Source organism: Tetrao urogallus (genome assembly GCF_951394365.1).
Source record: "Tetrao urogallus genome assembly, chromosome: 2".
Classification (NCBI taxonomy): domain Eukaryota; kingdom Metazoa; phylum Chordata; class Aves; order Galliformes; family Phasianidae; genus Tetrao; species Tetrao urogallus.
Window position 1 is genome coordinate 31,595,418 of NC_136814.1, and position 14,340 is coordinate 31,609,757.

Sequence of the window (14,340 nt, forward strand, 5' to 3'; positions counted from 1 at the left end):
CTCAGAGAACCTTGGTCATTGCATCCAACAGGTACACTGAAAATGTGTTGGTTTACTCACGAAGAAAACCTTCACATCCCAGCGCAAGACAGACTATATAGCTTCACTGCAGAGTCAATGGCAGCACTGGAACAAGTCTCTTCAGAAGACATGGACATAAACTCACACTGAGGGCCTTAGCTTGCTTGGCTGCAGTACTTTTCAGGGGAGCAAATGCAAGGGAAGACCCACCCACCATTCCCAAGGCTTGGACTTTAAGCATCAAGAGCAGGAGCTGGGATGCCAACGGCAGTCAGTGCAGATCTGTCACTTGCAATGGGCAGTGCCCAGCTCCAGTGGAGTGTATTTCTCTTTGCTGTCTCCATAAGAAGCCCAGAATAAAAACTAACCAAGGTGCTTCAGCACAGTACCTGAGACAAGGAAGGACTCCCTCCAGCGTGGCAATGACAACGACCGAACTCCGTTGGAGAAGCTCCCCCGGTACCCAGCATGGCCAGCCACCTTCTGAACAAGGATCTTCCCACCTGTGTTGTCTATTGCACCACTGCAAGGGGAAAACATAGTAGCTAAAGGTGGGAATTCTCCCCCAAGCCACAAAAACTGTTAAACAGTGCAAGAGGTAGGAGGTGCTTACTTCCATTTTTAAGCCAGGAATTACAGCAAAGCTACGAAGCTACCACTGAATCTGCTACTAAGAAAAAATTGTACTTCATCAACACAGAAGAGCAGTCAGCTGCACAGCACTGTCAGTCTCTGTTTTTTCTTGCCAGTGATGTACAAGGTCAGTGCTTAAGGCTGACTGAGTTGCACAGAAGGACAAGTTTCTGCCCTCCTTGCAATTCCTACAAGCATGACTGCATGATTGAAGACATGGAGATGCACTCTGAGAGTTGGAGGGCCAGCCATGCAACAATAATAATTTATACTAATCAAAGACAAACCTTCCATTTTCCTGACTTGTTCTTTTTCAAAAACTAATGTTTTCTTTGTTTTTCAGTGTGCGTTATCCACAGAAAACAGCCTGGTTCTGACTTTAGCCCAGAGTAAGCTGAACAAAATGTTACTGGAAGCTGTGGAGGTGCGCCGTGTAAGTTAACCTAGCCAAACTCAGCTGGCAAATGGGGAAAACTGAAATTTTCATTCCAATACAAGGAACTGGCATTTGGACTACAGCAGAATTTGCATTCTCTATCAGTATTATGTACCTTCTCACTGGGACAAGCTCTGCTCGCAGACCACACAATTTTCATTATGCACTAATATCCAATGGAAGAATTTGTTGTGTGAAAGCCAGACCCTTGAAGGCCATCGCCAGAGCACAAGGCTGAGCAGCGGCCACTGTAGCCAAAATATAGCAGTCCTGTGCCCAGTGGCTCCCAGGGGTGCATCCTTGTAGTGGACTCACTACCATGCAGTCCTTCCCTTGGCAGTGGACCTCAACATAGGGAGGGCTCTGCTGTCCCCTCGCAAACATCACCCCTTATAGTAGAGCTTTTGTCTTCTTACATGTTCAAGTGAGAATTCATGCCAGGCAGCTTGAATTAAGAAAGCTAAATGTTTTGCATTTTATATTAATTTAGAGACAGCTTTCCATGGCAATTAAAAGCTTTGCATTAAAACAGTTTTCCATCTCAGCAGGTCACATTGAAGTATGGCTGTTACAGGGCCACAGCAGTTCATGGGATGGGACTGTGAAAGGAAGGAGGGCAGAGAATTCCCACCGGTAAAGCAGCGGATGTCACCAAAGATTCATGAGCACTTACACTTTCTCAGTGCTGCTACAGTTCTCTTACACAAAATCAAGGGAAATTGTTTTTCAAATAAGGTACTAAGTCTCAAAGTCTTAACTATTCAAACTTACTCAAGTTCCCAGATATTTCTCAGAACTGGAAGCACTGTGATAACTCTTTGAATGAAGCCAAGATGTCAATCAGACTCTACAAGTTCTTCCTGTACTTGTATCTGAATGCATCTTGCCTTTGCATCCTGCCTGCAATGCGGTGTTTTAGTTGTGAAGTGATTCTCCATTAAAAATATCTGCATATTTTTTGCACGGCAAATTAAATTTGGCAAAATTAGTGCTATAAAATCTTCATTATGCGTCTCTTTGGCCAGTATTTCCTTCTGTGGCAGAAAGGCACATTACTCAGCCTTTGACATCAAAACCAGTTAAATTCAAATCCGCAGAATTAAAAGCAGTCCCACGAGTGTGTGAGCTGTACATATTCATTGCCAGTGATACGTCAGTCTTTTCTTCTGAAACCTTATTAGAAGCAGCAGTTCCATCCCACTTGAATGAGAATAGTTCAGTAATCTGAGATGTGCAAATCTCAAGACACTTTTACAGTTGAGGAACACTTTCAAACACAACTGATTTCAGTAGGAATAGAGTCAGAATTGGATCCATAGTAACACACACAATCTTTCTCATATGCTTTCCACCAGAACAGCAGCCTGCAAACAGACTTACAAGGCACTGGGAACTCTGAAGGACCTGAAAAGCCATGAGTGATGATTCTCTCTGGGTGCCTGGCTCAGTTTAACCCACTCACCTGTGAATTGCAGCACTGCACACACTGGAAAAAGAAGCATAAATGTCTGTGCCATAAACACGGTATTTTACATCTTGACATCCTGGAGGGCATTTTGCAATGAATTCTGGATTTATTATCTTCCCAGCCTTGACATCGCAGTCAATCTGAGGTATGTCTGTGAGAGCAAAATCTTGGTAAAGTCAGATTGAATGCTTTCATAGCTGAATGATCTTGTCATAAAAGAATGAGTAACTGAATGAAAGGCATGCCCTCCTCTTATGCTCTTACACCAATGCTTTTATGATACAAGAAATGTCTGTGTCCTCTGCATCTACAATATAACATGTAACAAGCCTTGTACCCAGGATTGTGCCTGTATGGATGGAATGATGAAGTCTGAGGATATTCACCGAATCAGAATTGCAGGGGTTAGAAGGGAACTCTGGAGATCATCAACTCCAACCCCTCTACAAAGCAGACTCCCTCCATCATTATTTCTGGTCTTCAGTGTTTATTTCTTTAATGGAGATATAACTCTCTGATGGAGAGAGAAAGAAACCTGGGCTGTGGTTACCACTGAGGAAGGAAGCAGTAGGGGAAGAGGTGGCTGTGAGTAGAGACCAGGAATAACCACGCACACAAGAGGCATGATGCTTCCCAAATCTTCCCCATGCTCTTGGAATTCTGTGCCATCTGTAATGCTAGGCTGTAGCCACATTCCATTATCTTCCCCTTTGTTTTAAAACTATTTTTTGGGTACAATTTACTTTGCACAGGGCATTAAATATAAGTCATCACCTCCCAGCATACTCGTATTTTGACTAAATAATGAAAACAGTCTGTAGAACTGAAAGTTATGCATCCTAATGCATAAGACATACACAACCTCTCTCATGCTAAATAACTACATATGCTTTATGTTATAGCAGATTCATTTCACATATTTAGATCTCTTTCAAAAGCCTTATGATGATCCTTGTATGGTGACTGGGGACAAATGAAGACACATTTTAATACTGAAATACACAGTGTCCCCTTCACTCACAGACCAGTATCACACATTAATTCAGTAGAATAACTTTTACTTAATGTATGTTTCCATTGACTCTGTAAAGAACTAGACTTACTAGACTCTGTAAAGAAGAGATACTACATTATCACCTCAGACGTTTTTATGCATCAGTCTTGCTTGCTGTAAAGCAGCCAAGCATGTTAATGGGATCACTTACATAGTTTAGCCTTCTTGGTCTTCTTTGTGGCTTCCTTAGCTGCATATGTACATGCAAGAAGTACCCCTAGAACAAAAAAACCACAGTTTCAGGAAAAAGGTGGACTGCCAGCATCAGTCACCACAAGCTCCTCTGCATGGGATTTCCCAAGTTTTAATCAACTGGTTGAAAAAATGAAATAGGAATATTTAATGACACATCTAAGTTTTTACTTGTTGGTCAATTTGTCCAATCAAAATGTCAGCTTTCTAAAGGGGATTCAAGACCAACAGATTACATATTTTTCTGTGGAACTCATTGTCAAAAGATGCCATTGAGTCTAAATAATCCAGAAAACAACAAAAAAGCCAACTGTTTCCATGAGTGGTGCAATAATGGAATTGGTGTGATAGAGATACCAGCAGATCAACATCTCTGTGCCTTAAGTAACTAGGAAGCTGGGGAGAGAAAAAGACTACTAGGAGAAGAAAAGAGGACACATTTATAAACATTTTGCATTGGAACCTTCTTGATAGGAGAAAACTCTGTGTTCTTGTAAAACTTGGAGGAAAAGAAGATGCTCACAATACAAAATTAATTGCTGATTTTTCTTTGTAGTGAATCTTTAAGTTACAGATATTTTCAGCCCTGGTGATGCACCTGATATAGACTGTGTCTAGCTAAAGTCAGGCACTTAGAAATCTCTTTGAGTAATTAATATTACATATTTCTAAGCAAAAGTCAGGAAATCTGGGTGGCCCATTTCTGAAAAGCTGTGCCAAGGCTTACTACGCCAGCAGCCACTGATCAGCCAGAACAGGGGAGTACAAGTCTACTAACTACTAATTGCATCACGTCAGCTGTACTTACCAAAGAAGGTTGCAATGACTGAGGCCTTCATAGTGACTGAAGCAAAGTCTGGATGAGTAAGGAGCACTGAAAAGGAAAACATGAGTACATCAGGTTGTAGACGATACTGGAATGGTAAGGGAAGAGGGAGCGTGCAGCATTCATCAACAGTCCTCATGTCCTGTGCCCCTTTCTCCTGGGCTGAGTTTGCTTTGCAGTGCAGCTGACATCCCCAGAGATGATGCTAGGGCTCTATAACAACCACGGACTCATTTTTTACTTCTGTCAGACTTTGACTTTTACCTCAGCAAAACTAAGGTTTCATTGGTTTCAAGGTTTATTTCTGAAGCCAGAATGTTTTGGTAGCTGAGGACACGATGGATATAGACATGCAGTTGTTCAAGTTAATTCACTGATTTTCTAGGGAGCGCTCACAAATTTGCACATTCAAGTGCATCCTGTAATATCACAAGAGGAACATAAGCCATCTCACTCTTGGAGCAAGTTGCATGAGGTATCTTGCAATCATGCCATTGTTTGAGAGACAAATTATTGATTTCTTCCTTTACTGAGGATGTGTGTGTGCAAGCCTGAGATTAAGAAGACGTCAACCCTTCTGAATGGCATTTTTCTCTGGGTCTGTTTATGTGGTTCCTGACTCCTGCCATCCCTGAAGATCTTGGCCAGCCTACAAGGATACAAACTAAGCACAGGTATCCTCCTCCTGAGCAGTTCCTTCCATGTTTCCACATCGTTCTGCCATTCTTCTTCTGATGACTCCCTGCTATAGAAGTATACCTGTCCAGACCACCTGTCTTCTAGAGATGTGGTGCAAGGGGCCACATGGATATGAAAGAAAACAATCCACATTGCAATTAACCTTACAAAAGCCAAAATGAGAAATCTTATGTTTAAGAAGAGTGTGCCTGTTATGGCTCCAAAGCCATGACCAATTCCAGCAAAATCTCAGATGGTCAGCAAAACAGGGGAAGGAGCAACTTATCCTGTACCTGGCATTTTATTCTCTGAGCTATGCTGTCCCTGGTGTAAATTGGATTTTACATACTTTTATTTTTCTAGCTCCATGAAATTCCTGTCATACATACAAAATGGGAAAAAAATGTTCTAATGCCCAGAGCCCTGTTTTTGTTTGATATGTCCATTTGGTGTGGACCCTTTCACTCCCAGCACTGAGATGCTAGGGTGCCTTTTGAGTTTGTGTCTCATTAGTGAACCAAAACAATGGATGATCTGGATGATATTTTGTAAGCCCTGATTCACTGGCGTCTTCCATGGCTTTTCTGTGACTCTCTTCATGATTCGTAATAATGCCAGCTATGCTTAGCAGATTTCCATTAATTACTTGCAGAAAGCAAGTAACCATTTAGCATTAAATCTCCTTTGTCTGAGTACATTTCCTCATCTGTATCCTCCCAACTGCCATAACACACATTACTCCTCCACCAGGAAAGCAGTGTATATGCATTATATTAACACTGCTAAAATCCCAGTCAAATCAAGCACAGATCCAGCAAGAAGAGCACCTCCTTCAATTTTTTCAAGTACGAGTACTATCCTAACCTTCTGAAATCGGATTTCTATTTGAAAAAATGTTGATTCTTTTTTTCTCCATCACAAATATTTGAAAAAGCTTGAATGCCAGGGAAAAGACAGAATTAGCAAGCCAATCTTCCAGCACACGAAGTCCGACATTTACACTGGCGTTTTATTATATCAACTTGGCTTTTATAAAGCTCTTCAAGGGAGTTACTACATGAAAGAAGCTCTACAAATAGAAAGATGTTTTTTTTATCGCTATAAGCTGTCGTTGTATGGAGAACTATACATTTGATGATGGACTTGGAGGTTTTAAGTAAGTCCTTGATGCTTGGTGTAAGACAACGCTGTCCGTCACATGTGCAAACACAAATTCTTTCCTGCTGTCACATGCTTTGTCTCTGCAGGCGTAAGCAGTTTATTTCCTGTAATCTCCTGTGCTGCAGAAATTAATTTCTGTACTGTCTTTGTACCCAATAGTGTGTGTTATTGTTCTCCTTCTCAAGGGGCTGTAATATAGCAGCAACACTGGCACTGTTAAAAAAAATAGAAGTGGACTTTGTTTCAAAGCTATTCAAACCAGTAGCTTGGAGTTAATAGGGCTATCTTCAAGCACTGTGGGTTGAGTTAAATATGTGCTCCTTACAGGAAAATCAAGTGGGTTTGGTGTAGGTGTGAGTACACTGGTTCAGATAAACAAGAGCTGATCATCATCTTATAGAGTAAAAGATTTTAGATTTTTAAAAATTCATTTATTTTTTTAATTATGCTTCACTCTTTCCTTGTTTCGTGCTATCCCCTAGCTCACCAATATAATAGCTATGTGGTTGGTAAAAACTAGGTGAATGGGCTAATACCCACAATTTTCTTTCCCCTCCTTTCTTCTCAGAGAGAAATGACAAGGTGGTCTACAGTAGTCCTCCCCACTATGGGTCATCACACTCTCATAGCAGGGTGCTGTTTGCTGCTGTTCCTACTTGGTGTTTATATCTTTTGCTTCAGAAAAGAGAGCAAGAGCTTGGACACTGCTCTGTTGCCTGAAGATGGGCTTGTTTCTCCCATACACGGAGGTAGGTGTTGGCTCTGTTTCTCAAATAAATTCAGCTGATTAGCTTGTGGCTGTGTGTCTGGGATTCCAAGAGCTGTGAAGGTGCCAAAGGAGCCTTGCTGCAGCTTTGTGGCTGGGACATTCATATGGGAAGGAGGATGTAGGGTCCTAAGGCCTTCCCTCACCCAGAGGCTCTTCTTCTGCTCTGTTCCCAGGAAAGCAAGCAGGCAAGCACCATGTCAGGTTCCTTTTCACTTGCTGTCTTTTTGATCCCTTATTTCTAGTATGGATGGTTGTGCTTGGTCCTGCTTTATAGCAGCGAATGGGGAATATCCCAATCTTTCATGCTCTGGAGCCTGACGATGGGGATAAATTTGGTGACAGAAATTTGGGCTGAAACTGTCTGAGGTTGCAGACAGCCCTAAATACAGTTCTTCCTGATCAAGGGTCGTCACAACTTGCCTCTCATTATAGATGCTTTGATTGACTGCTGTGTCAGTGGTGCCTGATCTGCTCTATGAGGTCCCCATCTTAGAAGAGAGCTAGCAAGGCTGCTGGCACCCAGTACCCACTGGGTTGCTGAGTCAGATGTCCCAGTGCTAAGCTGCACTTTAAACACACGATCTCTTTTTTTTCCTTTTTTTATTCCACATTTTATTTTTTTTTTTCCACAGCCACTTCAAGAAATGTTTATGTGCTGATTTTCAAGAAGAATTTAGTATGAAACAGCCCCAGTCAGGCAGGTATAATGAAAAGATGCTATACCCAGCAATTTACAGCTAAATAAAAACACCCAAGGAGCCCTGTGCATTCATTTTATATTCATGCAAAGATCTGAAATTAAACTAACGTTGAAGTAACAGCGATGAATGCTTTTTCTGCTTTCTGCAGAGCTCTTTCAGAATAAGGTAATTTATTTAAAACTATAGTGTGATTTAACTTGCCAGACCTTTCTCAGGACCTAAATAAAACTGTAGTGATTATACTTTCTCATCTGTCTCACAGAGGTAACCACCAATTACACTGGTCTGGCCTGTCCCTCCCAGCACAGGAAGAAATACATGTAGGATATATCACTCACTCACAGAGAAAGCATAACTTGGAATATCCAGACAACTATTTCTATGATGATCATTACGCTGTGCTTCCCTGTTTTCTGCTAAATCATCATATGTTACTTTTTTTCATTTGGATGCACAGCTTTCCTTGTTCGTTGGGAATTGCTGTTACATGCAACCTGTGAATCCCTGTCCAGACAAGTACCTTTGTTTGTTTGTGTCTCATGGTTCTTATGTCTCATGTATGTGTCCCCATTTCTCCTAGGCTTAAGACCTTCTCCCTCTGTGCACTGGAACTTGATCACTGTTTGAAGCAACCTCTTTCCCTTTCCTAATTTAATGACTCCTGCTTAACACCAGTCAGGGCCCAGCCAGGTTCCTTGCACTTGCTGTGTTCCAAAGAAACTGAGAGCGAAGAGGTGACAGAAGGGGAATGGAAAAATCTGCATTCCAGTAGGACCTGAGGGCTGTGCTAGGTACAAAGCATAAGATTCATGGCTACATTTCCTTTGCTCTTTGTAAAACATAGTTTTCTATTTTCAGAACAATTCTAAAAAGTCAAAGGGACATTTTAAAGTGCAGTACATGGTTTCTCAGGTTGGAGGCACAGTTAAGAAAAACACAATATCTGTGCTATTGTGCTGCATGCAAATTAAGCATTACTGTAGTGTGTCAGAATTCCTCTGAAGGTATACATTTGGTCTAAGAGTGAAAAATTTGTGAAAACAGCACTGAAGAAACTGCGTATCACTATGGGGATGGCTTTTGAAATTTTTGTGGCATGTTCAGACGAAGTTTAACATCTTTTTGTGTGGTAAGAACTTAGAAGCAGAAGTTTAGAGAAACATTAGTATGTTTATGCTCTGCTTATTAAAGGTACATGTATCCCTTTGCTACAAAGGTGAGTTGTATGTCTAGGTTGAAAGCAAAACTGATCCTTAAACATGCTGATAAATTTATACATCATCTTACAGAAAAGTAGAATGGAAACTGTATTAGTTCAGTCAGTACAACTATCGCTGCCTCATGCCAAAGCAGTAATGGTAAAACTGAATTGATTGATGATGACTTGATCAAGGAAATCAAAATATCTCAGGAAATCAGCAAGCATCAGGAAAGCTGCAGAAAGCATTTTGGAAAGCTAAGCTGCTTCTGTACTGGCAACTGCCCCAGGCCATGTCCTGCAGGCATAGCTCATCCTTCCTGACCCCCCTTCCATAGGTATGGGATATAAAGGGGCCACTGGCATGCTCAGAGGAGATGCTCAGATGAGCCGTTGAAGTAGCCAGATGCAAAAGGATTGTTAGTGGATCTCCTGCAGGCTCATGTCCTCCAGATCTGGGCCACAAGCAGCTCCACAGGTCACTTGCTAGTTTGTGCTTTCTTATTCTCCTCACAGAGGATGACAAAGATTAGTCTTAGTCTTTGAACTGAGTCTGCCCATACTTCACGTGTTGCATGTTTTTCACCTGCTCTACGGAGAGATCTTAAGGCTTAAATGTCTGGCCCTTCTCCTTCTCATGGGTTGGAGGTGAGTCCTGCTCCTCAAGGGCTCATGGTGCAAGGCTGCAGTGCCAGTAGAGCCTTACTCCTTGCACTGCAGCAGGCTGACTTTCTCAGCAAGTGGTCATTACCACTTTGGTTTTGCTACAGGCAGTCTCAGTTGTATTCACCTCTGTAGTGTCAGCATGCAGCCCACCTGTAGTCCAGCAGGTGCATTCAATCTGAGAACTATCACTGGACATGGACAGGGAGCCAGTGGAAAACTGGACTCCTCTGAGTGTTGTTTCCAATTTTAATGGCTCAAGAAGACATCTTGAGACTCCAGGCTGCTTTTGGGATGAAAGTGAGCTACAGGTTTGCATGGCCGCTAACATTATAAAAGAGGATGTTATGGGTAGCGATGGATCTCTGAAAAGAAAAAGAAAAGGTGCTGCTGGCCACAGACTTGACATTTGTATGGTAATTGTTGAGTCATGGCCTGAACCACTGATTAAGCACCTGGGGAAAGGACTCAGTTAGCCCTAGGAACACAGGTGAAGGCAATTCACCCATTTGACCAGAAGGGGTAGAGTCTGATTGCATCTTTCTTAGACCTCATTTAAGGGCTGACTGCCACTGTGGAAGGATATTTAGTTAGAGATCCCTCTTTTGTGGGGTTTTCTCTGTGAGCCTAGATCTTCAGAGATGGGTAAGCCCTTTTCTTTTGTATCATCTTTCTACTGTGCTAGTCCCTTTGTCATTACTTTTCCTGTGTCTCCGTTCTGCCACGTTGATCTTTCTGACTGTTGCAAGTACATGCAGGTAAAGCTGTGCAGCCTCATGGTATGCATGTTGGTAGCCCATGGCAGATGGTGGGCATAGGCTCTTTAGCATACTGGTCATGCAGATGGTGTGATATGGTTTTGCTTCTAAAACTGTATCCCCTAATGTCTGAGGTGCCTGAAGGCACCTGAAGAGTTTAAAAAAAAAAAAAAAAAAAAAAAAAAAAAAAAGTGCTGGCAAGGAGCAATGCTTTCATGGATACTGTGACAGTGGAGATGCAGCGATGCAGCCAAAATTGTTGAGAAGTACTTCTCAGGACCAGGCTGCTACTGACTTACCAGTTTTGCTAAATAGAAGTTTTTAAAACCTGCAGTTTCAACATAGAGATGAATCATAGGATTCTGTTTCTGAGAATCCAGGATCAAGAAGGAAAACTGTGCTTACTGCATGAACTAGGAACAACCTGACAATCACACAGCAGGAAGATATAGTTCTGGTCAAAGCTGTTTGAAAACAGAAATACAAAGCCTGTATATCTCAATATTGCATAATAGATTTCTGCATTTAAGATATTTGTTCTGATCTTTGGCTTGAAGAAATTACTATGTGAACTTTTACTTCTAGTTATTCCCTGACTTATGTATTTCTTTTGATGCACAAATTGCACCAATGAGAACAGAAGATGTAGACGATGGAAGCCTGAGATTTTATATCCAAAATAACCTTATATTTTGAGTGGCAGTTTAGTAGATGGACTGTTGCCAAAGCAGGGCGAGAAAAAACCTGTCTGACCTGGGCATACTTGAGGAAAAGAGCAGGTGTCTACATTCATTTCTAGTAGATTCATAGGTGCATATTTGATACCTATATTTGACAATGCAAGTGGTTCTTGAAAGGTCAAATATTCCAAATTATTCCAGTGTAATTACTCCAAACTCTATAACTGTTTCCTTCCCTCATTTGGACACTCTTCTCCCTGTTTATTCTCCTGTCCAGGCACCCTGTCTTCCTACTCTTAACATCCAAATACTTCTTCCACCAAGTCCAGGAGAATGAAATGCTTGTGTGCTGCAGTTGTATTGTTAGAGTGGTGAGCAAGGTAGGCTTCCATCGTCCTCAGCTGGCAGCAATGCTTATGCCACCAGAGTCATGGAGCCATACCTTTGCATCATTCAGATTCTCCAGAGGCGACTAAGGGCAGGGCACACAGCACTGCTGCCAGCTTTCTTTTGTCTCACTCTTGTTCTAGGAGCTCCACAGTAAGCTATATGTTTGGTGCAAATAGAATGGAGCCTTCTGAACCCTTAAAGGAAGCTGGCAGAGAGATCGAGAAGTGCAGATGTGGTTGCATTCAAACTTCCCTGTAAACAAGTGATCTTGGAGAGGTAAAAATTTCCACAGTTTTATGTACAAGCCTGGAGGCAGTGGAAATCCCCAGTCCATCCTGGTGGGGACATTAAAGGATTGCAAGAAGCTACACAAAGATCATTCAGAATTTTTCCAGAAAATCTGGCTCAAACTATTATTTGGCAATTTAGTTTTTTCATAAGGAACCAGCTGCCAACTGAGAAACTGTTGGCTTCCGTGTTACATGCATTACATTTACAAAGCTATTTTATAAGGTGGCAGGCCAAAATACAGTTTGCAAATATTGTTGGCATCTTTAGAGCTTTTTCAAATATCTGTATCTGCAGGATGTCCTGTAGAACGAGATACATTTTGGATGTACCAATGAATTTTTAACACTTCTTCAGCTCTGGAGATGAAGCAGAGGTAGGATCAGCTTAACAGTTACCAGAAAGCAAGTCAGTCATGACAGTAAGACTTGGCAATAACTTAATAACTGTTTAAACAATTTGAACATAGTAGATGTGGTTATGAATGCTCTTCTGAATCCAGCTATATATTTGGGTGCTTTTCTTCAAAAGCAAAGTGGCAATGCAGACTGTATTATAGTTCTAACTAAAATGCGTTTCCAACTTAAAATGCAGGTTCCGACTCACTGGGAAATATTCATTCTGTCCAGCACTTTCTGGCTCTTTCCAGGGCTCATCTGCTGAAAAAAATGGTGCAGTCATGTCCCACTGTGACGGAGAGCAGAGGTGCCAGCTCAGAGGAAGGTGGCAAAAAGATGAGGGTGAGAGGGCTGTGGAGAGAGGGAATGATGGCTCTACTTCTCTGCTGGCAAAGAATGCTGCAGAGGATGTGGGAGCAGCCCTCAAACACCACAAATACTGCAGCTGCTCCAGGGCGCGGAGCTTGGAGCTAAATGTTTGCAGGGATCTGAGCCAGAACTCAGGTACTGAACCACGAGTGCTGTGCTGTCCTGACTACCCACTTCTGACTCATCTCACTGTCTGCAAGAGTCAGACATATCCATGCAGGCTGCAATCACTGCTGGTGATTATGGCTATCCCCATAGATGCCTTAGGAGCCTACATTACATCTGAACCTACCCCAGCATTTCTGTGGGCCACTGTGGGTACTGGAGAAAAATCTCATCCGTCATACACAGTCTAGTGTTACCTGCAACAAACCCCTTCACTCCTCCCTTTTTGCAGCACTTTGTTCTGCAGGGCGTTTCAGGGAGTCAGTTTCATTGCTCCCTCCCATAGCACTTGCAGCCACACGTGCAGCCCCTGTGGGCTGGGAGCTAAAAAAGTTCACCCGTGTGATGCAGGCGGTCATGAGCCAGACAGGGTTTAATTTACTGATGTAGATACAGCCTAAACAGCTACAGCTTTTCGGGTCGCTTCTGCACCACTTGTGCTGCTTCTGTAGCATTCATGCAAGTTTTCCAAGTGTGAAGTGTGCATTAAATAAACGAACTAGGGTGCAAAAGAATGACATCTGCTCTGAGACTGTTAGAGAGGCTCTTTTACAAGCAAATGAACCACCAATTTGTAGTAAGACATTGTTTTCTAAACACAGAATAAAAACTGTTATCTTGCTTGGCTGGTCATTAGAAGAGAGATAATTATAGTCTCAGTGTGACAATCGGCTCCAAACAGTGGTTGTATTGTTCCAGTCCCCAGCTGAATCCCAGCACAGGCACCCAAGGCCAGCAGCACTGGGAACAACAGGGCTCCTTGTGCATGAGCGAGTTCAAAAAAGTGACTGAAGTGCTTAAGAAGGTGCTAAGCACTTATCTCTCCCTATGACTGGCCTTAAAGACCATTATTTAAAGGTGGGCAAGATGAAAAAGACAACCTCAAACTTTAGTTCTGCATTGATTTCTGTTTTGTTCTGTATTTCTACTTTCTAATGCAAATCAATGAGCCCTGTATGATGGACAGGCTTTCCGAAAGAAGGGCATGCTCAATGATCAGTGTTCAGTTTCCGAATTCTTGAATGGTGGACCCGGAGCTTCAAGAGGCCACAACGTCTCTCAAGGCTTTCAGGAAACTCTGGGCCACTTGCCCACATAACACCTTACTGCTATGGGACAACCTGAGCCTCACTGATCTGGCACCTGCCCATCTTTCTGTATAGAGATTTCATGAGTGTATGCTAGAGCATTTTCTCTGCATTTAGCCTCAGTGCACTGGAGGAGGAGTACAACCATAGCTGTTGGGTTAGCATGTTGAGCTACTGGGCACTATTTTCTTTCTAGAGCTGTTTTTGAAGCTCTGAGGTGAAAAGGGAAAATATAAAAATTTTCCAATAGACCACTTGCAATCAAGTCTTTGCTGCTGCTATATAAAATATAAAAGTTTATACATATCATTTATACATAAAGTTTGTTTTTTATAGTGTTTTCTAAAAAGCAATGGCCAGAAACAATAATTCAGTTATTTCACCTTAAGTAATTAGTTTTTCCT

General features: G+C 42.1%; 1 protein-coding gene across 1 annotated transcript in view; it reads right to left on the reverse strand.

The window, feature by feature from the left end:
* Positions 1-4,643, reverse strand: part of VIT (vitrin) — a gene marked incomplete at both ends in the record, with an annotated part of 28,199 nt that extends 23,556 nt beyond the window's left edge. The window contains 4 exons of the mRNA XM_079550592.1: positions 411-544; positions 2,553-2,709; positions 3,764-3,829; positions 4,613-4,643. Of these exons, the coding sequence (XP_079406718.1) occupies positions 411-544; positions 2,553-2,709; positions 3,764-3,829; positions 4,613-4,643 (388 nt within the window). The remainder of the gene's footprint in view (positions 1-410; positions 545-2,552; positions 2,710-3,763; positions 3,830-4,612) is intronic.
* Positions 4,644-14,340: the final 9,697 nt, after the last annotated feature.